Source organism: Felis catus, chromosome C2 (genome assembly GCF_018350175.1).
Source record: "Felis catus isolate Fca126 chromosome C2, F.catus_Fca126_mat1.0, whole genome shotgun sequence".
NCBI classification, from domain to species: Eukaryota; Metazoa; Chordata; class Mammalia; order Carnivora; family Felidae; genus Felis; species Felis catus.
Window position 1 is genome coordinate 66,093,612 of NC_058376.1, and position 26,219 is coordinate 66,119,830.

General features: G+C 40.8%; 2 protein-coding genes across 5 annotated transcripts in view; both read right to left on the reverse strand.

The window, feature by feature from the left end:
* GPR156 (G protein-coupled receptor 156) overlaps positions 1–5,655 on the reverse strand; it is a 115,041-nt gene extending 109,386 nt beyond the window's left edge. Inside the window, exon 1 of one of the 3 annotated variants that reach the window (XM_045036992.1) lies at positions 5,391–5,655. The gene's annotated coding sequence lies outside the window, so the exon portion shown is untranslated. The remainder of the gene's footprint in view (positions 1–5,390) is intronic. The other 2 variants (XM_045036993.1, XM_019839812.3) reach the window with 2 other exon arrangements.
* LRRC58 (leucine rich repeat containing 58) overlaps positions 1–26,219 on the reverse strand; it is a 77,931-nt gene that overhangs the window by 12,922 nt on the left and 38,790 nt on the right. For both annotated transcript variants that reach the window (XM_023260203.2, XM_045036994.1), the window contains exon 4: positions 16,168–16,222. In XM_023260203.2, the coding sequence (XP_023115971.1) occupies positions 16,168–16,222 (55 nt within the window). The remainder of the gene's footprint in view (positions 1–16,167; positions 16,223–26,219) is intronic.

Genomic DNA, 26,219 nt, shown 5'->3' on the forward strand with positions numbered 1-26,219 from the left:
ATAGGCTTAACACCTCTCCCTATTTCCCTCCCTATTTTCATCATGAGCTAAAAAGTAAACATTCTGGGGCACTTTTGAGAAGGAACTTGCAATATGAAGAGAGAACACGTGTGGAAGGGGGCCAGGCAGTCCCGTCTATAGGTTATCAAGCTGCATCACCTTAACCTTCTACTGGCAGTTGCCTCTTTCTAGTCACTGCCCAGTAGTCTGGTCAAAGCAGGCCTGAGTTCTGCATTGATGCTCTGCCAGCCTCACTGCTTAGTTCTCTGTTGCTTGGCAACCCACAACTGAAATATACTGACCCAGATTTGGGTTGAGGTAATAAAGGGGTACTTAGACCCTCTCAACTCCCCCTACTGAGGCAAAGTGGCCATGGAGAAGAGCCAAGGATGTAGCACACAGCCTGTGAATTCAATTTGACTTGGCACATTTTCAGTTTACGCTATGCAGGGCAAGAAGGTGGTTGGTGAGACCTGTTTCTGGTCAATCCTAGGAATAAACTGAATGAATCTGTCCTCCCTCTCATTTACCTCCTTTAGAATAGACCTCACAGTCTGTAGACTGGACTGGACACAGCAAAATATTCTGGAAGCTCCTTGGGCATAAACAGACCTCAAGGCCTTGCTTGGGCTGGTTGCACCTCTCAGGAATTGCTCAAATTTTGATGAGTCTCTGGTCAAAAGTTACATGGTTCTCTACAACAAACAGACTAAAGTCCACACTCCTGTGTTCTTGACAAGCTGGCCTATAGTTCTCCTGCTTTATCTCTTACTGCAAACTGCCCTGACCTGACCCTCCCCACCTCTTCACCTTACTCAAGCCACACCAGCACTTTGGCCCTAACTCACATACACACTGAAGTTATTCTTTCAGGGAATGTTCTTCCACATCACAGTTGCCAAAGTCCCACACCTCCTCTAGAACTCTACTCAAAAGACACTTCTTCCTTGGAGGAAAATAAGAATCCCCCGTGGAATAGCTAGCTCTTTGCTTTCTACCTGGAAACCCTGACTAGCCTACACCCTTTCCTCCATAGTTTCATAACAGGCGTGATAATTATAGCATTCAGTATAGTTTCTGTATATAGGCCTTGTCTACATCAGTGTCAAAGGGACTCTGTCTTTTACAGGCTGGTTCCTTTGTGCTTCTCTCTGAAATGAATGCATCTGACCTTCATTAATCCCTCCTCGCTCTAACAGGTTCTTTCCCACAATCCCACCTTTAGCAGTGCTATATTCATAAGCCATTCGGTTTTCATCCATTTTCATCAACACACACAATCTTTCTCCTGATCCAGGCACTATTAATGCACATTTTTCTGTTTGCTCATTCTCCCCCAGCTCTACCAAAGCAGGGTACACTGCAAGCTGGGGTTCAAGAACACAAGATATTCTCTGGCCATATCATCTATCTCTGAGTACCTCATGATTATGACAAGTGCCTCAGAAAAACACCTTGAGAAGTCTAGATGGAAACCAATGCCCCATGGAAACACATAAATATTTTATCAGGCTCCGAACAAGACTCTTGCTCATAAATATTTAAACTCCTTGATAGCATAATGTTCAGTGGCTGATTAGAGTCAACTTGTACTGGGGTGGGGAGCTGAGAGGAGGAAGGGAATAGAGCAGTAATGGCAGCAGGTGTTCTACAAAGTCCCTTTTAAGGATCTAAAAACACTGACAATGCTCCTGAGGTCTCTCCAGTTTGCATGGACATTCATTTTCCAAGTGCTCTTCCTCTGGAATAGGAGGTAGGTCAGTGCCCAGTGGAGCTGTCTAGAGAAGACACTCACTATGCTGCAGGCAGGCTGCTACATCAGTCACAGCCCCAATAACCTTGCCATAGTTCTCTCAGCACTGGTGACATAGAGATTTTCAAATAAAGTACATAGGATTCAAGATGAGGCAGACCCTGTAAGAATGGCAGCTTTATTTAGAATAGCTCCAAACTGGAAACAACCCAAGTGCCCATCAGTAGGAGAATGGATAAATAAGCACATGGTAGATATTCATGTAATGGAATATTAGAACAAAAAGAAATTAAAAACTGATATACTTAACAACATGGAGGAATCTAAGACACCATGTTGAGCAAAGAGAAGCCAAATGCAAAAGTATACACAGTGTGAATACATTTATATGGATGGCCAAGAATGCAAAACTAATCTATGATAATACAAGGGCACCTGGGTGGCTCAGTCAGTTAAGTGTCCAACTTCGGCTCAGGTCATGATCTCACGGTTCGTGAGTTTGAGCCCCGCATCGGGGTCTGTGCTAACAGCTCAGAGCCTGGAGCCTGATTTGGATTCTGTATCTCCCTCTCTCTCTGCCCCTCTCCCACTCACACTCTCTCTCTCTCTGTCTCCCAAAAATAAGTAAATGCTAAAAAAAATTTAATCTATGATAATACAAATCATAACAAAGTTTGCATCTGGATGGTAGGAATGACCCAAAAAGGGCATGAGGGAAATTTCTGGGATTGAAGTTTTTTGTATCTTGTTTAGAATGTGGGTTTGTCAAAATTGGCCAAGCTTCCAGCACAGGTTTCAGTTTAGAAGCACTGTGAGGATAATAGAGGCCACTGATCTCCAAGATCATCGCTTACCAATAAAATATTGATTGACCCAAATTACCTAAAAGGACTTCTAGTATTTTACCAAGGGTTCTGCAACCTTTATGGGAGTTAATGCCTTGTTTGTGTCATTTAATTACCTAATTAATTCAAAAATTATTTATTAATTTCTTACAATTTGCCAAACAGGAACATAACCATGAACACAACAAAAAATTTCTCGTTATGGAGCTGACATTTGAGTGGGAGATATTGGACAACTGACAAAGAAACAGAAGTACTATATAATGCCAGGTAATGATAAAACAACGAAGAAAAAAGCAGGGTCAGAGGACAGAGACTGACAAAAGGCTGTTTTGGATCACGTGGTTAGAGAAGTCCTGATCAAAGAGGTCACATCTGAAAAGAGACCTGAATGAATTGAGGACAGAAGCAGTGCAAGTATCTGAAGGAAGAGTGTTCAGGCAGAAGGAAGAGCGAGAAAGGGGAGAGTGATAGAGTATGAGGTCAAACAGGTCAGATCACATAGGGCTTTGGTAAACCTTTCAAGAGAGGTGGATTTTATACAAAGTATTAAGGGTACCATTAGAGAGTGTTAACCAGGGGAGTGATATAATCTAACTGATGTTTTAAGAATGGGAAAAAGGAAGAAATGAAGAGATATGTCCGACTCTTAGGGAAGAGTCAGAATAAGACCCACATTTTTTTCCCTTCACAATATTAATATCCTTCACACACACCTTCTGATTCAAGCTCGGTCTGGGGCCAGATCACATATTTCTGGATTTCAAACTCTGATTTTCATTAACAAGTTTATATCCCAAGATAGTCATATGTTTATAAAAAGTGAGGTAGGTAACTTTTCTGTATGTAGGAAAAATTTTCATAATAAATTGTTGGAAAGAAAAAGAAAAAGAAGGAGAGAGAGAGAGAGAGAGAGAGGTAGGGATTTGCATCCTTTATCAGGCAAAATTCGCCAGCAACTAAATATGAATGTTATAATTCTCAACACCTCTCCACAAAATAAAGGTTCTGTTTTTTAACTAAATGTGGAACATTCCTTCCAATTTTCAAATCCAACTTCTCTGCCCAAGTTAGTCCTTGTTCCACTGTCTCTTAGGTAAGTCAGAGCCTCAGTACTTCTTTCTAATCTCTCCCCCTGCCCCGATTATTCTCTGAAAACCTACAAGGGAGTGCAATGTTAATTAGTGGCGTGGGAGGGCAGAAAAGTCCTCTGACTCCCCCAACCCCATCTGGAAATGTCCTTATGTTCAAACAACAAAATGCAAATATTAAAATCCTCAGCAGGAAACAAATTGTAAGCACCTATTGTTCTCCCCAGAGAATCTCCTTCCCTCAGTCATTATTCTCCCACTCTTGAGACTCTAGATGGCTTCATCCCATCGGCCCTTTAGATCCTCCTAGGCCACAATTCTGCTTTCACTAAGACTTGATGTTCTCTATCCCCAGGCTACCATAACTCTGCCTCTGACAAGGCTCAACTCTAGACTTTATTGGGGAAGAGGGAGAAGCTAAAAGCTGGCGGTAGAAGAGAAGGGGAAATACAGGGAGCACTCCAGAGACAGTGGTGGCCCAGAAGTGGAATGAAGCTGCCAAAACAGAGACCAGAGAGCCTTCTATCCCCACATCTCCGGATCCGTAACTCAAGAAAGCCTGCCAAGGCATTTTATTCTCCAGAATCAAACTGCCTTACACTATATACAATCACTTCCTCCGCCATTTACCTCCACACACATTTACTCCAACTGCAACAAAGGAAGAAGCGACTGTTTTGCAAGCTTGGCTGCTACTCAGCCTGCAGGGAGGCTTTCTGTGTTGAATATCGCCATTGATGGCGAAAAATTAATTTTCCTTTGCAGGCCTCGCTGCCTAATACAACAGTTATTCCAGGTATTAACCCCCCACCTGAATATCTCTCACTTGGACCTAGGGATGCAATAATTTAATGCTATCCTCTATATCCTGGCTTAAAGGACCACACCAAGAAAGACATTTCATTACAGGCTAGGACATAATTTGTCTACTATTCATGCATGCTTGTACCTAGAAAACCAACAAAAGGAAGAGAAAGCGCACACCTCTCTCCCCACAGATTTCTGTTCTGAAATGTTAACAAAACTCAAATTTCAAGAAAAACGAGGTTCATCTTTTGCAGTAGCACGAGTATACTTAGAGATGCACTATTCAAACATCGAGTTCTAACAAGTGGCCTCTCTAGCTTCTGATAGAGCTACTTTGGAAACAGGTGCCCGCCAGGGTACAAGGATGCTGCAGTTCCAGGGCGACGCTCCTCTGCCCCGAACAAGACAGTATGACAGGCAATAAAACTTTCTCTGTTCGGGACTTCACACTCCCGGTGAGGGAGTCCATCCTACCCGCCAACCACCATGCATCCCGGGTGAACGTGCCCCTGCAAGGCTGATTTGGGGACAAGTTCGGCGAAGAGGCTGTGGAAAACTGGTCCCAGATCTCTCAATTTCAGCAGTCTGTCGCTCATTCAACAAGACAGAACAGCCACAGCGCCCCTGCCCACCAAATACCGGTACCCTCCCCTCTCCTCTCAGGAAACTGCCACTGGCATTCCTGATGAGCGACCCTGGCAGGGCTCGCCTGTAGTTCCGAAGATAGTTTCCTATCCGTTTCCAAAGAAACTGCCCAGATTCTGGAAAGGAAAGAAAGCCCTGCCCCCTTTCCACTTTTCGAAGGTAAGTGTTTGATGTTTTGTGGATATATAGTGTCCACAGAGAGGTCCTACAAAATCCCGAATTTGGGATCCTCAAGAGCGCGCTGCTCACCTCACCAGGTCTCCGACCGCCGAAAAGCTCCAAACCCGCGTCTGGCAGCGGGACGCCCGCGGTCCGCGGGTCTCTCGCGGGTTCGCGGGGCTGGAAAGGACCGGGAGGGACGGGGGGCAGGGCAAGGGCAGGCAGCCGCGCCCATCGCCGCGCCGAGGGCCGGGCGTGGGGGCGGCTGGACGGCGGCGCCCGCCTCTCCGGTCTGCGCGGGGCGCGCGCTGCCCTCCCCGGCCGCCTCCGGCCCGGGCGCTGGCGGGGCCGCGCCTCCCGCCCCTCCCCTGGCGCCGCCCCGCGTGGCGCGCCGGACCCCGCGCTCGGCCCAGGAGGCCCGCACGGCGAGGACGCACGGATTCGCGAACCGGGCGCGCCGCGCTCCCGGCGGGCCTCGCGGTCTGCCGCCCGCTCCGCCGCCCTCCTCCTGCCGTCCGGCTCCGACCCTCGGGCGGCGGGAGCATTACCCTAGCCGCCTCGGCCCGGCCCTCGGGCCCAAACTCGACAGGAACAAGACTGGAAGGATTCCATGCAAAAGTTCCCTTTTTTATTTCTGGGATGGAGTCACCAAGTAGTGTTCTTATTTTATGCTCTCTAGGTTTTCCAAAGTCTTTACGTTGAGTTTGTACTCATATCATAGTCAGAAAGACGAAGTTGGGGCACCTGGGTGGCTCAGTCGGTTAAGCAGCAGACTTTGGCTCATATGGTGATTTCACGGTTTGTGGGTTTGAGCCCCGTGTCAGGCTCTGTGCGGACAGCTCAGAGCCTGGAGCCTGCTTTGGATTCTCTCTCTCTCTCTCTCTCTCTCTCTCTCTCTCTCTCTCTCTCTCTCTCTCCCTCTCTCTCTCTCTCCCTCTCCCTCTTTCTTTCCTTCCCCCATTTGCGCTCTCTGACTCTCTCTCAAAATAAATAAATAAACATTAAAAAAAAAAAGACCAGAATATTACCTTTTCCAGAAATGTTAAAAGGAAGCCACAAATGAGATGTCCCTCCATTCAAAGGTGTGTGAGCCTTTGTGTCTAAAATACCCTGAAGAAGTCATAGGGTGAGAGATCTGGAAAGGGTCTCTGGAAACTGTTTAGACTTTTCATATTTTTGTTTTATTTTAAAATCTCAGACGTATTTATGCTGGTTGGGAAATGCCACATTTTTACCATTGCCTTGAGGAAACCCTTGGCTGGCCACGGAGTCAGGGAGGAAAGCCAGCTGGGGCCACTCCCACCCCAACAAGTACGCGGTGACATTCCTAGATGTCTCATACACAGTGTTACTTAACCAGAATTCTTTTCACAGGAAGGGTTTTACTAAGGGGGGAAATAAGAGGAAAAGGGGAATGCCAAGAGTTATCTCTTGCCCAAGAGCAAGAATTAGGCCTGAAGTTGTATTCAGGAGTCCTTCCAGAGCTCTCATTCTATGCCCCCAGATACTTTCATTTGGAACATGAAACTGAGGGGGACCCATCTGATCCTCCTCCTTGGTGTTGCTATAGTTAAGAAGGTTTTGGGGTTCCTCTTTTCCTTAGGACAGCTGACTGCAGAGAGCAGAACCACATCTTTGGTTCCGTGGTTCTACATTGAGGATTTGTCTTTTTGGTCTCTGTGGAGCTTTTATTTTACCTCAGAACTTCTCTATGCTTGTAGCTCATTATTCTCACTATCCCCTCTGCATTCTGCAAGATACTGGAATCTTTCTTTGAGTGTGGTTCCCACCTGGAGTTCCAGCGTTCTCTTTCTTGGATGGGAGTATTCCCAACTCCTCACTTGCCAGACACAGAAGGTTTTCCGTCTTTCACCAAGGCCTGCACTACTTACCTCAGAAATGATTCTGGAATCTTTCCCCTCCTCCACATACCCATGTTGCTGCTCTTGTTAGACTTTTATTACCTTGGGCTGAATCACTTTAATAGTTTCCTAACTGGTTTTCTTGCCTCCTGTCTCTCCTCACCCCCGACACAGACCTAAGAATGTCACTCTCCTAATAAAACAAACAAAACATTCCTCCTACCTACCGCGCACCCCATCCCACTGTTGCCAAACTTGCAGTAACTCCCCTCTGCAATTGGAGTATAGTCTAAACTAAACTACTTTCACAACTGTGAATGAGCTTCCTACCTTCTGTTCACTTAACACCTGTGTTCCAGTTATATGAAGCTGAGTCAATTGCTCCTCTTTGTATGTATGTGTGTGTGTGTGTGTGTATATGTATGTGTATATATATATATATATATATATATATATATATTTGCCAAGTTAACTAACATGCAGTGTATACAGTGCGCTCTTGGTTTTGGTTTTGGGGGTAGAGTCCTGTGATTCATCGCTTACATACAATACCTACTCATCCCAAGAAGTGCCCTCCTCTATGCCCATCACCCATTTCCCCCTCTCCGCCCCCCATCAACCCTCAGTTTGTGCTCTGTATTTAAGAGTCTTTTATGGTTTGCCTCCCTCTCTGAAACTATTTTTCCCCTTCCCTTCCCCCATGGTCTTCTGTTAAGTTTCTCAAGTTCCACATATGAGTGAAAACATATGATATCTGTCTTTCTCTGACTGGCTTGTTTCACTTAGCATAATACCCTCCAATTCGATTTACAGTGTTGCAAATGGCAGGATTTCATTCTTTTTTTTTTTTTTTTAACATTTATTTATTATTGAGAGACAGAGAGACACAAACCATGAGCAGAGGAGGGGCCGAGAGATGGAGAGACACAGAATCTGAAGCAGGCTCCAGGCTCTCAGCTGTCAGCACAGAGCCCTACGTGGGGCTCTAACTCACAAACCGTGAGATCATGACCTGAGCCAAAGTCGGACGCTTAACCGACTGAGCCACCCAGGTGCCTCAGGATTTCATTCTTTCTCATTGTCAATTGCTCCTCTGTGAATTCCCCCTGGATTTTTTTTTTTTCAATTTTTTTTTAACGTTTATTTATTTTTGAGATAGAGAGAGAGACAGAGCATGAATGGGGGAGGGTCAGAGAGAGGGAGACACAGAATCTGTAACAGGCTCCAGGCTCTCAGCTGTCAGCACAGAGCCTGACGCGGGGCTCGAACTCACAAACCGCGAGATCATGACCTGGGCCGAAGTCGGCCGCCCAACCGACTGAGCCACCCAGGCGCCCCTCCCCCTGGATTTTTAATGCCACTGTTTATTTTGCTCACTCTCCCCTTATCCTGGATTTCCCTTTATCCCCATCTTTGCCTGTTGAATTGCTCCCAGACCTTCAAGATCCAACTCAAATGCCTTCTACTTTAATGAAGTTCTTCCAGATCTTCCCAGTCAGATCTGTGAGATCAATGAATGTCTCTTTCCCAGCACCCTGTGTTTCTGTTACAACACTAAGTTCAGCTGTATGTTGTAGCTGGTTGTGTCCTCCTGTCTCCTCACTGTCAGGGCCTGCAAGGCAGGGTGTGTTTCTGACTCATCTTCATCCCCCGTGGCAATTGGCCACACACACATTTTAAAATAAATAACTATTCTTTGGTTGTATATAAACTGTGTGCTTATTATAAAAATTCAAGTACATAAAAGTATAAGAAAGGAAATAAAACCCCACACCCTGAAAGAACCACTGTTAATATTTCAGTGATCATATATTCATGCATCTCTTTATGCACATGTCCATCTATATATGCCCACATGGAATCATTTTGTGTGTGCTATATTTTCTTTCATACACACTCCTTTCTAATCTTTTCTTACCTGACTCTCCCCCTTACTACTCTCCCTCACTCTCAAATTATTTAAAAAGTTAAGCATGCCAACATAATTTCCTTCCTATATAGAGAGTTGTTTTTTGTTGTTCTTTTTATTTATTTATTTATTTTTAATTTTTTTTTTCAACTTTTTTTTTTTTTTTTTTTTTTGGGACAGAGAGAGACAGAGCATGAACGGGGGAGGGGCAGAGAGAGAGGGAGACACAGAATCGGAAACAGGCTCCAGGCTCTGAGCCATCAGCCCAGAGCCCGACGCAGGGCTCGAACTCCCGGACCGTGAGATCGTGACCTGGCTGAAGTCGGACGCTTAACCGACTGCGCCACCCAGGCGCCCCTCTTTTTATTTATTTTAAAGAATGAGGTGTCATAGACTTCTGTGCTTCTTGCTTTTCTCATAAATAATGAGTCTTAAAATCCCTCCAATTCAACCAGTATTACTTGAATTCACTCTTTTATTTTAAAGGCTGCATAGTGTTTAAGATATACCAAAATTTGTTTACAAGTTCCTCTATTCATGGCATTCAAATTCTTTAAAAAAAAATTGCCACTTCCATGAATGTTTCAATAAACATCCGTATATGTATATCCAAATGGCTTGATACTTTAATTTCTGAGGGATTAATTCCTAAATATGAGATCTGTCTATTTAAAATGTTAAATAGGTTGCCTTCTAAAAGGCTGTAACAATTTGCTCTGTATAGCTTTAGCCATCCTGATAAGTGAATAGAGGTAGTTTGGTGTTCCATTATTTGTATTTCACTGATTACTAGTAAAGCTATTTTCTCCCGCTTTGGATTTTCTGTTCTGTAATTGCTTTTTCATATACCTTAATTCATTTTTCTTCTTGAGTTGCTGGTCTTTGTCTTTTCAAAGTGTAAGAATTGCTTATACATTACAGATGGTAACTCTTTAATATGTTGTATGTATTGCATGTACTTTCCCTAATCTCTTGTTTATCTTTTAACTTTATTTGGAATTTTAAAAATCAACTACAACTTATTCAAGTTGACATCAAATTAATTTCACATGCCTTAGGATTAGAGACAATACATTACTTAGGAAACCAAATGGATTTTGCAACTTCCTTGGGAAACCAATCTTCTATTTCAGTATTTCATAATTTATTCCAGAATTGTTATATCGTCCTACTTCTTAATGCCATACTCAGTCACTATTAATCCACTTTGCCCCATTCACAAATGTATTTGTGTTTATATTATAGCACAAATTTTCTATATATTGTTACCTGTCAGAGTCACATTAAATAGACTATTTTGATCATCAAAATTGTGTTTAAAGAAGTGTTAACACATTTAGTGGTTATTGTTTATTTTTTTCTGCCCCAAATTCATTCCTTTGGGAAAATGCCTCCTGCTCTCCCTCCCATGAAATTCTAGAGGTCTGCCAATCTTGGAACTCCACTCTTTTTTTGACCACAAAATAACCCATACTAGAACAAATGGTCTCCCTGTTGCAGGAATTTGAATACTGAACTTTATGTTGGCATTATCTTAAAATGATTGTCCTTAATTCCGGCACTAAAATCCTCAGATATACCCTGTTGCTTTTAACTATATATTTAATTATTTTCTTAGTGGTTGCTCTGGGTATTGTAATTAACATGTGAACTTAATCTATTTGGAGTAATACCAAATTCATTTTCATAGCATACAAAATCTTGCTCCAACAAAGCTCCATTCCCTCCTCTCTCTTTTGTACTATTATTTTTACACAATATTATTTGTGTTATTTTATACATTATAAGCCCATCAACACAGTTTTATAATTTTCTTCGTGTGGATTCTAGTTACTGTCTAGTAAGTAACCTTTTATTTTAACCTAAGGACTCCTTTTAGCATTTGCTGTGGGTCAGGTCTGCAAACCACAAACTGTCTGGTTTTGTTTTCTTGGAATGATTGATTTTCTCCTTCATTTTTGAAGGACATGATTGCTAGATGCAGAATTCTTGGTTGATGGTTTTTTCTTTCTGCACTTTGATATACCATCCCACTGCCTTCTAACCTCCATAGTTTCTGGTGAAAAGTCATCTGTTAATCTTGTTGAGGCTTCCTTGTATTTGAAGAACCATTTTTCTCTTTATGCTTTAAAGAATCTGTCTGCTTTTCTACAGTTTGACTATGATGTGTTCAGGTATGGATTATTTTGTACTTATTGTACTTAGAGTGTGTTGAGCTTCTTTTCAAATTTGGGAAGTTTTAAGCCATTGTTTCTCAAATATTGTTTTTGCCCTTCCTTTCCTCTATTCTTCTGAGATTCCCAAGATGCTTATGTTGGTACACTTGATTGTGTCACACAAAGTCTTTGAGACTGGATTATCTCAATTGATTTATCTTCAAGTTTGCAGATTCCTTCTTCTACCTGTTAAACCTGTTAAGCTTCTCTTGTGAATTTGTCATTTCAATTATTGTAATTTTCAACTCCAGAATTTCTACTTGGTTCTTTTTAAAAATTTCTGTCTCTTTATTCATATTCTCTATTTTGTGAGACATTATTCTCATTCTTTTAATTCTTTACATACAATTTCCTTTTATTCTTTGACTGTATCTGTAAAGCTGACTTGAAAACTTTGTCTAGTAAGTTCAAAATCTGGACTTCCTCAGGAATAGTTTCTTTTGACTGCTTTTTCTCTCCCTGTGTATGGGCCATACTTTCCTATTTCTTTGTGTGTCTCATAATTTTTTTGTTGAAAAATTGGGCACATTAAATTATATATTGTAACAACTCTGTAAATCTGATTTCCTTCACCAACTTCAAGGGTTGTTTTTGTTTATTTTTTGTTTTTTTGTTGCTGTAACTATTGCTGTTGTTTGTTTGCTTGTTTAGTGACTTCCTTGGCTTATTTTGTGAAGTCTGTGTTTTTTGTCCTGTGATGTCACTGAGGTTTCTGCTCAGTTAGCTCAGTAGTCAGCTGATTAAATAGAGATTTCCTTCAATGCTTTGAAACAATAAGTTTTCCATCCTTTGCTGAAGAGGGGTGTGTGTGTGTGTGTGTGTGTGTGTGTGTGTGTGTTGGGGCAAGACTTTAATGCTCTAGCAGTTTATAACTCTGATTTAGCCTTCACCTCCTGCATTTCAGAGTCTCCAGGTCACCCAGAAGTGAAAGTGAAAGGGTCTTCCCAGGTCTTTTCTGGGTATGCACACAGCTCTGCATATATATTTGGCTTTCTACATCTCCAGAAAGATGTGAGAACTCTTCAAATCCCCCTAAAAAACGTTTCATTCTCCAGATTTTTCTTTTAAGTTTTTTTTTTAGGCCAGTCTCTTATTCTCCTCAACTCGTTCTGCTATGTCAAGAGGCTGTGATATTAAAAAATTGTCACTGATCATTTTTGACGAACACTCCGGGGATAGAGCTTCTCTCATTGACTACGGTCTGAGCCAGGTCAGATAAAGATAAGCCCTATGAATGGGACTTTTTCTGGGAGGTATCAGATGGTCACATAATGACAGTTCTGTGATTATGGGCTGTTTGGATGGGGCTTTGGGGAGAGCTCCAACTCCATTATGCACCCTCCATTGGCTGCTAGACTGCTGCTTTCCACAGCTATCATAGTTGTAAGGCTGTTGGTCTTTCAATCTACTGCAGGACTGTGGTGAGGCAACTGGGAATAGGACAAATTAAGATACTAGAAAGCTTATTGTTCTTATTGAGATTCAGCCACTCTATTTGAATAAATATTCTTTGGATTGTTGCAGGTTTTTAAAATTAATTTCCACAGTTCTGAAAACGTTGATTTTGACAATTTTTTGTAAGTGTTCTTGTTGCTTTTATGAAGATGTGGATTTTTGGAGGCCCTTTTCCACTATTCTGGAATGCTTCTCCCATTCTAGTTAACTTATCGCTAAGTATTTTATAGTTTTGTCACTATTTTGAGGGTAATATTTTTCCCACTTACATAGTTGGCTTATATAGGAAAAATTAGGTTTAAAAAGTTATTTGATATCTAGCCATCTTATCCAACTTTATTTTAACTCCATTATGTTTTTTAATAGAGTCTTTGAAAAATTCTAGATAAACAATCAAAACCAAATAATTTAGTATTTTCCCAGTATTTACAATAATTTAACATTTTTTCTCATTTTTTTTTGCATTTTCCAACTCTACAAAACAATAGTGAACAGCAATGATGGGAAATTTCCTGTTTCATTACCAATTTTAACAGAAATGGCTAAATAGTTTCCATGTTTAGAGTAATTGATATTACTTTTTATTGAATGTTTCTATCATATTTAATACTTCTTTTCTTCCAACAATGAATGTTGAATTGAACTTCAATTTCACAAGGTTTTGGGGAAATTTAAACTTTTAAAAAACGTTTACTTATTTTTGAGAGAGAGTGAAACAGAGTGTGAGTGGGGGAAGGGGCAGAGAGAGAGGGAGACACAGAATCTGAAGCAGGCTCCAGCTTCTGAGCTGCCAGCACAGAGCCTGACGTGGAGCTCCAACTCGCAAACTGTGAGATCATGACCTGAGCCGAAGTTGGACACTTAACCAACTGAGCCACCCAGGCGCCCCTAAATTTAAGTCTTAATGTTACTCTGGGCTATTGCTTAAAGGTAACTTGTGAAATATCTGTCTCATAACCTGGAATTACTTGGGCACCCAGCTGAATTATAAATTGAGATATTACTACACAGACCTTGAAGAGGCTAGAGAACACACCCATGCATGTTTTAATGGAAACTTTCTGAAGATAAAATTTCTGTCCAGAATGATTTGTGACATTAAGGATTCTACTTAATTGGAATGGGGGGATTCAAGGTAGATCAGAAAGAAAGACATCCCTGCATCAGACTGGCAGATGTGTTTGGGATAGGCAGAGTCATTGTTCTTGCTGTAGACTCTCCTGGTATTACTTGAAACCCAGAACACTGAATCAATGAACTGGAATTAGCAGTGGAACTCTGACTAGGTTAAGCCCTTAAAGATCCCCTCTTCCTGTCCCCCATGCTAACCCTTCTCATGAAAAAGGTAACTTCTATTTTTCACCTTCCTGATTCCTCATCTTAACTCCCTTTTCATTTTGTTTCATTTGAAAATTAAAATAAGTCTCCAGAATTTTTACCTTGAAATTCACCTGAAAGTCATAGAATCCCCAGGCCTCATCCTTTTTAGCCAATTAGTAGCAACAGGCATTGAGACTCAGCACCCAGCTCAAGTTCTTGAGATGCTCCCTGCCTGGCCTCAAACTGACCTCCAAAGGCTGTCTCCAGCTTGCACTGGTACTTAGAAGGCTGTGGATAGTTTGTGAATGCTACATTCTAAGAATGGACTCCTGTCAGAATGGCATTTATTCTTTTGTTGTTTTTTCAATAAATATTTATCAAGTGTAAGAGATACCAACCTCTCCCTTTCCATGTTTTCTTACATAGTCCTTCTAATTTCTTGGAAGTGTTAGGGAGAAGGCTACAATCCTTCTTATTTTCACTTCCCACCTGTTGTCTCTCATGGGAGGTAGATTGGTTTGTATGATTGTTTTAGAAAAAGGATCACTGCATTCACATGGCCAAATCCCTGCTTGGCTTTTTTTTTTTTTTAATGATGTTTCCCATAGGATATATGCATTCTTCTTTTCTTTGTATGGTAGACTAACTGGGGAAGACCCTCCTTCTGTAGATAGCCTGTGGTTGTACAAGTTCTGCCTATGCTTGGTTCAATATGGTTAAGTTCAATTTGGGAAGGAGGAGTATGAAACTCATTTTGGCTTCTAATCCAGGCTGTGTTCTTTAATCTAGCATTACCATAAAAACTGATATTTGAATTATTATATGATTCCTGGAGTGATATTTTTGTTGTTCAGAACTCGGAAGTAAGAGGGAATGATTCTCATATTATTCTTATTCTCAGACTCTATTTATTGGTGTTCATTCTGTACAATATCCTGCTAAGAGCTATGAAGAGGTCAGAGGATTATGTACATGGTCCCTGCCCTCAAGAAATTTGTAGTTTTGTAGTGTAAAACATTCACACAAATAACAATTCAAAAGAGATACTATCATCCAATATTTTGAAATTTTTTCTGGCTTAAGGTGACAGATGCTGAAGATACAAAGATATATCTTCATGGTTTCTGCTCTCAAGGACCATAAAAAGAAATTTTCACAGAGAAAGGGAAACTGACCTAGTCTAAGAAGGGTAGAATCTTAAAAGGCAGAGATAGGAGAAGATAGTCCAAGTAGAGGGAACAACATGATCATGAACTTGGAGGCAGGAATGAAGACAAGCCCACTCTCTCAAGTCCACTTTGAGAGAACTGGGGAGGTTTTTAAGGAGAACACTGGGAGATAACTGGACAGGTATATTGGAACCAATTGTGTGGTTTCCTGATTGCTGGCTAATCAGAGGTAATAGAACCTATGGGTAAGTGTCTATGACCCTGGGTAGGAAAAAAAAGGGTCCCAATGGACGCTAAACTCCTTAAGAGAAAAAAAATGTCCACCAAATAAATACTTTCCTCTATAATTTACTTGGTATGTAAGCACAGAATATCAAAACTGGCAAAGCTTTTAGAGAAACTCTAGTTCAAATTCTTTATTTTAAAAATGAAGAAAGAAGTTCAGAGAGATGAAATGAATATTTGTATGAACACTGGGAGCATACCTAAAAAATACTTAAAGATGATGCCAGAGTGAGAAATCATCCTAAGAAATAAAAGCAGCAACAGGATCATCTTTGACCAAGAAAGGCAGAGTCTCTCCAGAATTCCAATAACACAATGAGTAAGAACAGTTTCAGGAACCCAAATTAAATAATTTCCTATAAAGTGAGTGGGAAGCTTTCTGGTCTTTACATGTATGGATACTGGTCTTATATGAACCATGGGGACTGAGTCACAGTAATTACTAGATTATTGTAAAGGGTTTTGGTGTTTTTTTTTTTTTTTCATGTTACAGTCATGCACTTAAATGACTTTTAGGTTAAATTTTCAACCCCCAACTAGCCTTTAAAAGGTAAGAGACGTCTTTTGTTGGTGCTTGCTGGAATGATGGGAGACCAATGGAAAGCATTGCCATTATGAGTCTTAGCAGGGAACCTGTCTCCTAGGCCTTACTTGTCAGACAGTGAGTTCCATGGGACAGGCAGGAACAAGATGTAGAGGGGAACACCTGTGGGAAACAAAAGTAAACATTGTATTAAGAATAATTAAATTAATAAAATGGACATTCTCCAACCCACCTTAGTCACCAAATGTTTAATGCACCGTGGCCCCACGCAGCCAGAGGGAGAGTTTTAATAAGCACCAGACTCCCCGAAACTAGATGTCCTGAATCCAACACAGTCGATGTAAAGTGCCAGTCCTTTGAGGTTGGGAAGACTGCTGCTTGTGCAGCCTTTTTGGGGGATGAAAGTTGAGAAGAGGTCAACCTTGGCATTCTTAAGCAAATGTGTTGGGTTTTTTTTTTTTTTTTTTTTGCCTTAAGAAAAACAGGTTTGGGGCACCTGGGTGGCTCAGTCAGTTAAGCATCTGACTTCAGCTCAGGTCATGATCTTGCGGTTTGTGACTTTGAGCTTGGCATCGGGCTCTGTGCTGACAGCTCAGAGCCTGAAGCCTGCTTCAGATTCTGTCTCCTTCTCTCTCTCTGCCTCTCCCCCACTTGTGCTCTGTCTCCCTGTCTCTCAAAAATAAATAAATGTAGGGGCGCCTGGGTGGCACAGTCGGTTAAGCGTCCAACTTCAGCCAGGTCACGATCTCGCGGTCCGCGAGTTCGAGCCCCGCGTCGGGCTCTGGGCTGATGGCTCGGAGCCTGGAGCCTGTTTCCGATTCTGTGTCTCCCTCTCTCTCTGCCCCTCCCCCGTTCATGCTCTGTCTCTCTCTGTCCCAAAAAAAATTAAAAAAAAAATAAATAAAAAATAAATAAATAAATGTAAAGAAAAACAGGTTTATTTATTTATTCAATAACATACAATTCACCCACTTAAACTTTATAATTCAGTAATTTTTAATATATTCACAGATATGTGCAGCATCACCAATTTTAGGGTAATTTTATTACCTCAGGGGGAAAAAAACATCTGGTGAGAATAAAATGTAGACTTACCATCTGATCCAGCAATTCTAATTCTGTGTATATACCCCAAAGAATTGAACTTAGGGACCTGAACCCATTATTTGTATCCTCATGTTCATAACAGCATTATTCACAGCAGGCAAAAGGTAGAAGCTCAAGAGTCCATCACCAGGTATAAACAAACATGGTGTATACATACAATGGAATATTAATCAGCCTTATAAAGGGATGAAAAACGGACTCATGGTACAACATGGATGAACCTTGAAGATATCATGCTAAGTGAAAGAAGCTAGTCATGAAATGACAAATATTGTGTGATTCCACTCATGTGAGCAACCTAGAGTAGTCAAACTCATAGAGACAGAAGTAGAATGGTGGTTACCAGGGGTTGTGGGGAAAGGGAGAGAAGAATAAGGAGTTATTGTTTAATGGGTATTGAGTTTCAATTGGGGAAGATGAAAAAGTTCTGGAGAGGGATGATGGTGATGGATGCACAAAAGTGTGAGTGTGCTTAATGCTACAGAATTGTATAACTTAAAAATGTCTAAAGTGGTAAATTTTGTTGTGTACATTTTACCACAATTTTTTTTAAAGATGGGGCCATCATGAAGAGACCCTTGAGAGAAAAAGCGTTTCTAGCCCATCTCCAGCACAACTAAAGTTCACGTGCAGATAGAGGGTGAGCTGCAGCGACAGAGAGGCTTCTTGCCTCTACTTGTGAGCCGTGCAACCAACACGCTACTTGCTCCCTAGCATGTTTCCTTATCTGGGAAATGGGAATAATGAAGCAGCATGGCTCTGATAGTTATTGAACTTTCTTGAAATGTAAAATTCCTTTAGACCACTATAGTATATACTCACCAACATAAATGGTATAAAACATAAAAGAAAATATATAAGTAAAAACAATGGAAGAAATCCCATACTCTTTAGCTGTCTATCACCCCCTAGTCCTCATTTCCCCTCCCCACCAACCCTTCACCTTAAGAAACCATTAATATACTTTCTCTCTCTATAGATTTCCCTATTCTGGGATTCCTTATGAATGGAATCATAAAATGTGTGGTCTTTTGTGAATGGGATTTTTTGGTCTTTTTTGCCTTTAACTAAGCTGCCTCTGATTGTGAAACACTGCATTTCCATGGTGGGAAGTCCGGAGCTGTAGGCAAGCCCTGGGCAGGGCATTTGGGATTGTTAAGAATGAAACTGAAAGTCCTAAAATTAAAGCAGTTTTAAAAGTTTTTCTTATTATAAAATCATATATTTATTGTAAAAATCTCAAAGAATATTGAATAGAAAAAATAGCAAAATAAAAATCAGCTCTACTCACAACACCCAGAAATAACCATCAACAATTTTTTTTTAAGTTTATTTATTTATTTTGGGAGCGAGAAATAGAACGTGAGCAGGGGAGGGGCAGAGAGAGAGGGAGAGAGAGAGAATCCCAACCAGGCTCCACACTGTCAGCGCAGAGCCCCATGCAGAACTTGATCCCACGAACCATGAAATCATGACCTCAGCCAGAATCAAGAGTCAGACAACCGACTGAATCACCCAGGCACCACTAACAGTCAGTGTTTTAATATTCTTTCAGACTTTTTGCTATGCATATAATACTCTCACATATACATATAATTTATTGTATTAAAATGTTTTTACATATTTTTCTGATTATAAAATTTAGAGGTGTTTATTGTAAAGCTATTGAAACAGTACACAAATATAGATTTAGAATGTACTTGGTAATCTCTCCATATAGATATGTTTTGACTTAAGAATACGTCATGATATTTTTCATGTTAGTTCACAGGAATTTATTTCATATTTGTCAACAGTTGCCTTAATAGCCCATTATATGAATGTGCCATTGTGTTTTAGCATTATCCATTGATAAAACGTGTGTAGCTTCTAATTTCTCACTGAAATGACATAATCCAGATATTTATACTTGTTTCTTTGTGCTAGTATTTCCTAGAAGTGGAATTTCTGGATCAAAAGATATGGAAATACACTGTTCTGTAAACTGGTTTTTTTTTTTTAAACCTATTGTATATTATGAACATCTTTTCATTAAGTATTTAATTTAGCTACCTGTTATTGTAATCTACAAATGTAATAATTTATTTTTCCAAGCTCCTAGCACTAGACATTGAGTTGTTTCTACATTTTCACCATTATAAACAACTTTGCAATAAATATCACTTAGCTAAATCTTCACATGCATATTTAAAATTATACTTTTTAAAAAATGTTTTATTTATTTTTGAGAGGTGGGGGAGGGGATACAGAGAGAGGGAGACACAGAATCCGAAGCAGGCTCCAGGCTCTGAGCTGTCAGCACAGAGCCTGACGCAAGGCTCAAACCCATGGACCATGAGATCATGACCTGAGCCCAAGTCAGACACTCAACCAACTGACCCACCCAGGTATCCCTAAAATTATACTCTTAAGATGAATTCTTAGATTTAGAATTGTTCATTCAAGGAGTATACACACATTAAAAATAATTATGTTTATTGTTTTTTCTTATTAAAGAAATAATATATGGTTATCCTGCATTAGAAAATACAGATAGACAAGGAAATCAGACATGTATAACCTCACCACCCAGAAGTAACCATTGGTAATGCTGTGGAGGTGAACATTGGTAACTAGGCTGACCACATATTTTTTTTACATGAATACAAATACAGAGTATATTCTACTTTGAATACTTACAATAAGCATCTTTTCATTTATTTCCAATATCAATTTTAATACCTTCATAGTGTTATATCTTATAGATGCACCAAAATTTAGTTTCATAATTCTTATTGCTTGGCATTTAGCTTGTTAATGAACATATTTAAAAAGCTTTTCAGGTGAATGCAGTACATATGAGGGGAATCATCTTACTGTCAAGAATACCTGAACAAAAGGCTCCCGCCTTTTTATGGACCTGTGGGCCAGGGGGAGGGAGAGGGAGGGAAGGGATAGTAATGGAAAGGTATGGAGTCAAAGTGGAGTAAAGTGTCTCAACCAAGCCCAATAAAGAGGACTCTATCTGGAGGCTTTTTGGTTAGGAATATAGATATGTACATGAGCATGGCTGGTTTGGGTGGGGAGAGAGAGGGCTGAGTCCTTGACTGTGACTTCTGCCAGAAAATTGCCATGCTTTGGCAATGCATCAAGTCTGGCGTGGGGAAGGCAGCTTCTACCTATGTAGCCAGACAGGCAAAGCCTTATAATTTCTTATGATCGGGTCTGAAATATCACACATAGGATTTTGGCCTGGGGCTGGATTCCTCAGTACATGATGACAAATTGCCAAAATTTGTCCCATATCCCTTCCCACCAGAGTATGTGAGAGTGACAGTTGAAATGGAAGTTTGTCAGGGACTCAGTAGGGAGGACTGAAAGGATTTCTTCTGGGATATATAAACTGACATCTGAGGGCAAGACACAGAGTTCAGCATGACTGGGCAACTGAATGAGTCCCAGAGAATCCTAAATAGGCTAAGCCAGGATCTGATGTAATGGGTCCCCTCCTTTTGGGAGATGTGACTGAGTCATCTCCATATCCACTAGACTGAGAGCTCTACTTTTAGAGTGAATCCTAAGCACATATCGTGTGAATGCTTGGCTCTGCTCCATGACCTCAGAAAGTTATGATAAATCTTCTAAATTTTGTTTAAAGTTTATTTATTTATTTTGAGAGAGGACAGAGAGAGAGCACAAGTGAGAGAGGGACAGAGAGAAAGATAGAGAGGGGAGAGAGAGAGAGAGAGAGAGAGAGAGAGAGAGAGAGAGAGAAAGAGAGAGAGAGAGAGAGAGAGAGAGAAAGAGAGAGAGAGAGAGAGAGAGAGAGAGAATCCCAAGCACACTTCACTCTGTCAGAGCAGAGCCCAACATGGGGCTTAAACTCACAAACTGTGAGATCATGACCTGAGTCAAGATCAAGAGTCAGACACTTAACTGACTGAGCTACCCAGGTGCCCCAAATATTCAAAATTTTAATTTTTTTCTTAGGAAATAATCTATTTTGGTTGATTCCTCTTGAGTTTCCTCTAAGCCCTTTTGATTATTTTCAACTTGCACTATTTCTCTGAGTAATGGGTTTTCTTAGTCCATTACCCACTGTGTATAGTGCTTGTATTAAATTTTCCTGCTTCAAGATTTAAATACTGTGAAATTTAACAGAATAAGCACTCTCTGGTTAGCTCATCCAAACCCTCATTATTTCATAAACTTTTATCGCATCTCCTTTTAGTCATAATTGTTTTGGCCTGGTCTATTCTTTTTTTAACCCGTAAGATGGATTATTCTCAAGCCCTTTGGCCACTCTATGTGGACCTTCCTGAGTTTCTTTTTTTTTTTTTTTTCTTTTTTATTTTTTCAACGTTTATTTATTTTTGGGACAGCGAGAGACAGAGCATGAACGGGGGAGGGGCAGAGAGAGAGGGAGACACAGAATCGGAAACAGGCTCCAGGCTCTGAGCCATCAGCCCAGAGCCCGACGCGGGGCTCGAACTCACGGACCGCGAGATCGTGACCTGGCTAAAGTCGGACGCTTAACCGACTGCGCCACCCAGGCGCCCCCTGAGTTTCATTAAATTATTATTATTACTACTATTATTATTTTGAGTAACTATCATAGGGAAGAACTGTTGTAGGTTCTCAGAGAGGGACACAAAGTTGAATAACTTATGGTTCCTTATGAACCTAGTATTCTCTTACCTTGGCCTACAGAATTAGCCCATTGGGCCAAGTCTTTGGAGTGGAGATAGGACAGGACATTGCAGGCAGACAATCTATTCGCTAAGCCACAGGGATGTTTGACTCTTCAGTAATGAAGAGAAGAACTGATGGAAGTTAATTTCTTTAATTCTTTGTGTCATGGAAATAGATTCTCCACAAGAATAAGGGTGAGTGAACCTCATGTTTCCAGCTTTTGCCTAGATTCTACCTCCCTATAATGAGTTCTGACACCAACTACCCAGAATTAGGCTAAACTTTACAGGTTAATGGCATAGTCCTCCACAAGACTGCCTTCACTTTAGATACCGGCTGTAAGTTCAGGGGTGCTCAGGCCAACTTTTAACCTGATGGCTACAAATTTCAGCGTTCCCACTATTCTCTCAGGTTTGATAATATTTTAGGATGACTTAGAGAATTCAAGAAAGTGCTATACTTATAGTTTTTATTATAGTAAAAGGATACAAAGCAAAATCAGCCAAAAGAAGAGATATGTAGGGCAGGTTGGGAAGATCTCAAGCTCCCATCATCCTCAAGGACATATTGCCTTCCTGGACAACACGTCTATGTGTGATAATACACACAGCAGAGGAAAGCTTACTTAAGCTTTGGTGTCCAGAGTTTTAACTGGTATTTCATTATATAGCCATGATTGAATCATTACCATGTAGCTGAACTCAATCTCCAGACCTCTCCCTTTTCTAGAAGTTGAATTGATATCACATCACTTAAAACCCCAACCATCTGGCATAGCTAGCCTCCATCCTGAGCCATATCATTAGCATAAATGATCTAGGGGCCCATCATGAGTCACCTTGCTAACAAAAACTATCACATATGGTCTGAGGGACTGACCATGAATAAGAAAGTCTCTCCTATTACTCCAAAAATTCCAGGGATTTAGAGATTACCTCCCAGGACCCAGCGGCAAAGGCCAGCCAAATTTTTTATTACACAGTTCCCTTGAGGTCTCTCCCTAAGCACCTCAACATTGGCCTCAAGGAGTCATGGTTTCTCCTCTACCCTGCAGGCCCTATGTTCACAACAGGTGCACTGCCTTCTGGTAGTACCTGTTCTCAGGCTGGCAGAACTAAGACATTACTCTATAGCTAATTATTAGAGGTCAAGCAAATCCACACAAAATAGTCCAACATCTACACAGGAAATACTCATATGCTAGCAGGGGGATCAGTATTCTGCATTTCCAATCTGGCTTCTTTTTCTTCCTCCTTTTGTAGAAGACAAAGAAAGTTGTGAGGTTTGGTTTTGCTAAAAAGTTTTGTCTTCAGAAATGTTAAGGGAACGTTAGGGAGAGCTTGGGCAAACCAGGCATTCCCATATGCTGTTGATGGCATTACTTTTTAGAGAGTAATTTGTAAGTAGCTAAATGAATGTAACAATAAATTGAGAGGGACTTCTGTTCATAAATTGCATTTAAAACTGAAAGTTGACACCACAAGACACTAGGTAAGAAAAACTAGATATGTATACATTTTCCAGAGAACCATCAACTGATCACTTTGAGATGGGGTCAAACACCTCCGTAGAGCTTCTGGAAGGAAGGAAAAGTGGCACCACCACCACCACCACCACCACAACCACCTCAACAGCATTCTGAGTCTATTTAAGAAGACAGGAGGAATGGGAGAAATGGTCAATAGTGGTCTTCTGATAATAGACTACAGTGATCATGGTGAGACGTTTTCCTTTCCTTGGGTGACAGAAGGATGAGTGCTTTCCCTTCCCTGAATCCAAGTGAGTGGGGAAGCCAAGAGAATCATTAATAGAAATTAGGGACACCAGAAAGAAAGGGAGATAAAAATTTCATTTCCAAATGAGGTCTGCTTAGGCATATACAGGTCTATTTTCCCCTGTGCCTACCTAATATGGGAAAAAGAATTGGAGAAAGTGTATAGCAGCTGGCTTTCCATGATGTAGTGTGGCAAGGACACTTGTTTGTCCTACGTATTGAGAGGATCCTACAGAAAGTATCTGTGCTTGAATTATCTAGCCAGTATTCCATCCAAGAAGGTTACCTATTTGGAGAGCAATAGCCGTGGAGTGAAGGACCCCAGTGGTCCTGTATTAGAAGCTAAGGTGGGGAATGAATAGAAGGTTGAGCTGGAGCCAGATCATCTTTGTCAGGGGAGCTATGCAGCAAAGAGGGAGGCTTCACCAGACCCCTTCAAAAAACTCAACATTTTGATGCCTGCCACACAAATAACATCAACTATCTGCCTGGCTTAGCCAGAGAAGCAGCACAGCCAAGATATTTAAAGTCAAGAGGCGTTTGCCTTTTACCTTGCCTCCATTCCATTTCTATCATTGAAGGAGCTCCTAGGTTTCTCAAGGGAAGGTAGAGATTTGAATCAGCTTTGAAGTTTTAAATGGACTGGAAATGTATGGAATTTTCTCAAGACACCCTTAAGATCCTGAAGTGTATTCAATATAACATCATTAAAAGTGATGATTGTCAGGGGCACCTGGGTGGCTCAGTTGGTTAAGCATCCAACTCTTGGTTTCCCCTCACGGTTCGTGGGATAAAGCCCCACATCAGGCTCTGTGCTGACAGCATGGAGCCTGCTTGGCATTCTCTCTCCCTCCTCTCTCTCTGCCCCTCCCCTGCTTGCACATGTTCTCGCTCTCTCTCAAAATAAATAAACATAAAAAAAAGCGACAATTGGTAAAACAAAATTACTTCATGTTTATACTCTACCAAGAAGAGAGTCTTTAAAAAAATAAACCAATTACGTGCACATTCCCTTTGATCCTGCAATTCCACAGTTAGGAGTTGAGATGACAGGTGTAGTAGGTAATAAATGACAAGTTATATATATAAGGATGGTTATTGCAGCATTATTTGTAATAGCAAAATCAACAGTTGTGAGAGAAACAACAGCAACAAAAACTAGAAACAACACAATGCTATCAATAGGATACTGATTAAATCAATTGTCTCATAATCTCATATTTAAAACAAGATCTGTATGAATTGACATAAAACAGCTCCAAGATATTTTGTCAAATGAAAAAAGCAAGGGGCAGCACAATGTGCTGGTATACAAATTAAAAATGTTTCTGGAAGGATCCAAAAGAAACTTAAGAGTTATTTCTTTTGAAATGAATGACTGGGAGACTTATATTTCACTTGATAACTTTAGGTGCTATTTGAGTTTGTTTCTAAAGGCATATGGTAATTTTTTTTAATGAAGAATTAACTAAATAGGTTGTACAACAAGGTGAATGTACTTAATGTTACTGAACTGTACACCTGAAAATGGTCAACATGGCAAGTTTTATGTTATGTATATTTTTCCACAATAAAAAAGTAAACAAATACATGTAAATTCATTTTAAATATAAGAAGTATCAAGAGGAAAATAAAGAGCTGCAGGAAGAGACAGTGTGTGGGAGAGCTCTGAGGAGGCAGTAAAAACAAATTCAATGCCTTGTCTTGTGACTCTCATTGAAGCCTATTGCACATGAGGCCTACTGAGTCTTTTATGGGGGGTTCAGAAAGGAGCCAGGACATGCATGTTTGTCTGGAATAAGTTGAGGAGGGCAGCCTGGTAATTTTTTATTTCCATCCGAGTTGTGATTAGACTCTGCACTGTTGTGTGAAATTAAAGAGCAGGAGGATTTATTGGGCAGTGTGACCAGTTTTCTGAGTAACCAAGGGTTTGACTTGCACAGAGTCCCATGCAAAACCCGGGCTGGATTCTTGGTGGATGAGACACTGTCCTAGACCCATGGATGCTGAGAACATCAGAGCCTGAAAGGACCCTGGGTATGTCCACCTTTACTTGAGGACACTGAGACCCAGAGAATGACATGAACTGATCCAAATTGCATGGATGCTAAATGACTGAACTAGGATTGTACTTCCAGACCTGGTCAAGTACTGTTTTTCTCAAAAAGTGACACCAGCACTGTGCTACTCATGGCTTGACTATCTTCACTCAGTTCCTCTTCCTGTTAATTACCCAACGTCTCCTCAGAATTGAGGGTCTGGAGTTTAATCATTATTCTTTTGAAACACTGAAGGATTCCAGTTGCTAATACCTTATCTATAATGTTTTCACCTACATTCCATATGTGGGATTAGTGTATAGTTTTCTGGTTTTGTACTACTCTTTTTCACCAATTTGGGGATGTATGTTTTTTCATATTTTAGTATCTTAGAAATAAGGATGTGACTGACAGTTGCTGTTGGCAAGGCCTAAGTCATGACATAGCTGTCATTTTCTGTGCTTGTGCCTGTGTGAACTTGTCTGAGACCTTCCACTGACATCTGCAGCAGGCGTAAGAAAGCTATGGCACTGGGGTGCCTGGATGGCTCAGTCAGTTGGGTGTCTGA